This window comes from Eimeria mitis, genomic scaffold, assembly GCF_000499745.2.
Source record: "Eimeria mitis Houghton genomic scaffold, Emh_scaff4049, whole genome shotgun sequence".
Taxonomy (NCBI): Eukaryota; Apicomplexa; class Conoidasida; order Eucoccidiorida; family Eimeriidae; genus Eimeria; species Eimeria mitis.
The window spans coordinates 2699-2935 of NW_013572380.1; the positions used below are offsets into that span (position 1 = coordinate 2699).

At 61.6% G+C, this 237-nt stretch overlaps 1 protein-coding gene across 1 annotated transcript in view; it reads left to right on the forward strand.

Moving 5' to 3' along the window:
• Positions 1 to 28: 28 nt before the first annotated feature.
• Positions 29 to 237, forward strand: part of EMH_0071950 (uncharacterized protein) — a gene marked incomplete at both ends in the record, with an annotated part of 1332 nt that continues 1123 nt past the window's right edge. The window contains one exon of the mRNA XM_013499156.1: positions 29 to 234. Coding sequence (XP_013354610.1) covers positions 29 to 234 — 206 coding nt within the window. The remainder of the gene's footprint in view (positions 235 to 237) is intronic.

Consider the following 237-nt stretch of genomic DNA (forward strand, 5'->3'; position numbering starts at 1 on the left):
CAGGTGCAGGAACCACCCAGTACAGCCGATGGCAGCAGCAGCTGCAGCAGCAGCAGCAGCAGCAGCAGCAGCAAATCGCTGCAGCAGACGCAGGAGCCACACAGTACAGCTGATGGCGACAGCAGCAGCAGCAGCAGCAAGACGAGCAGCAGCAGCAACAGCAGCAGCAACAACACGACGGAACAGACACAGGAGCCACCCAGTTCAGCAGGCAGCAGCAGCAGCAGCAGCAACAGC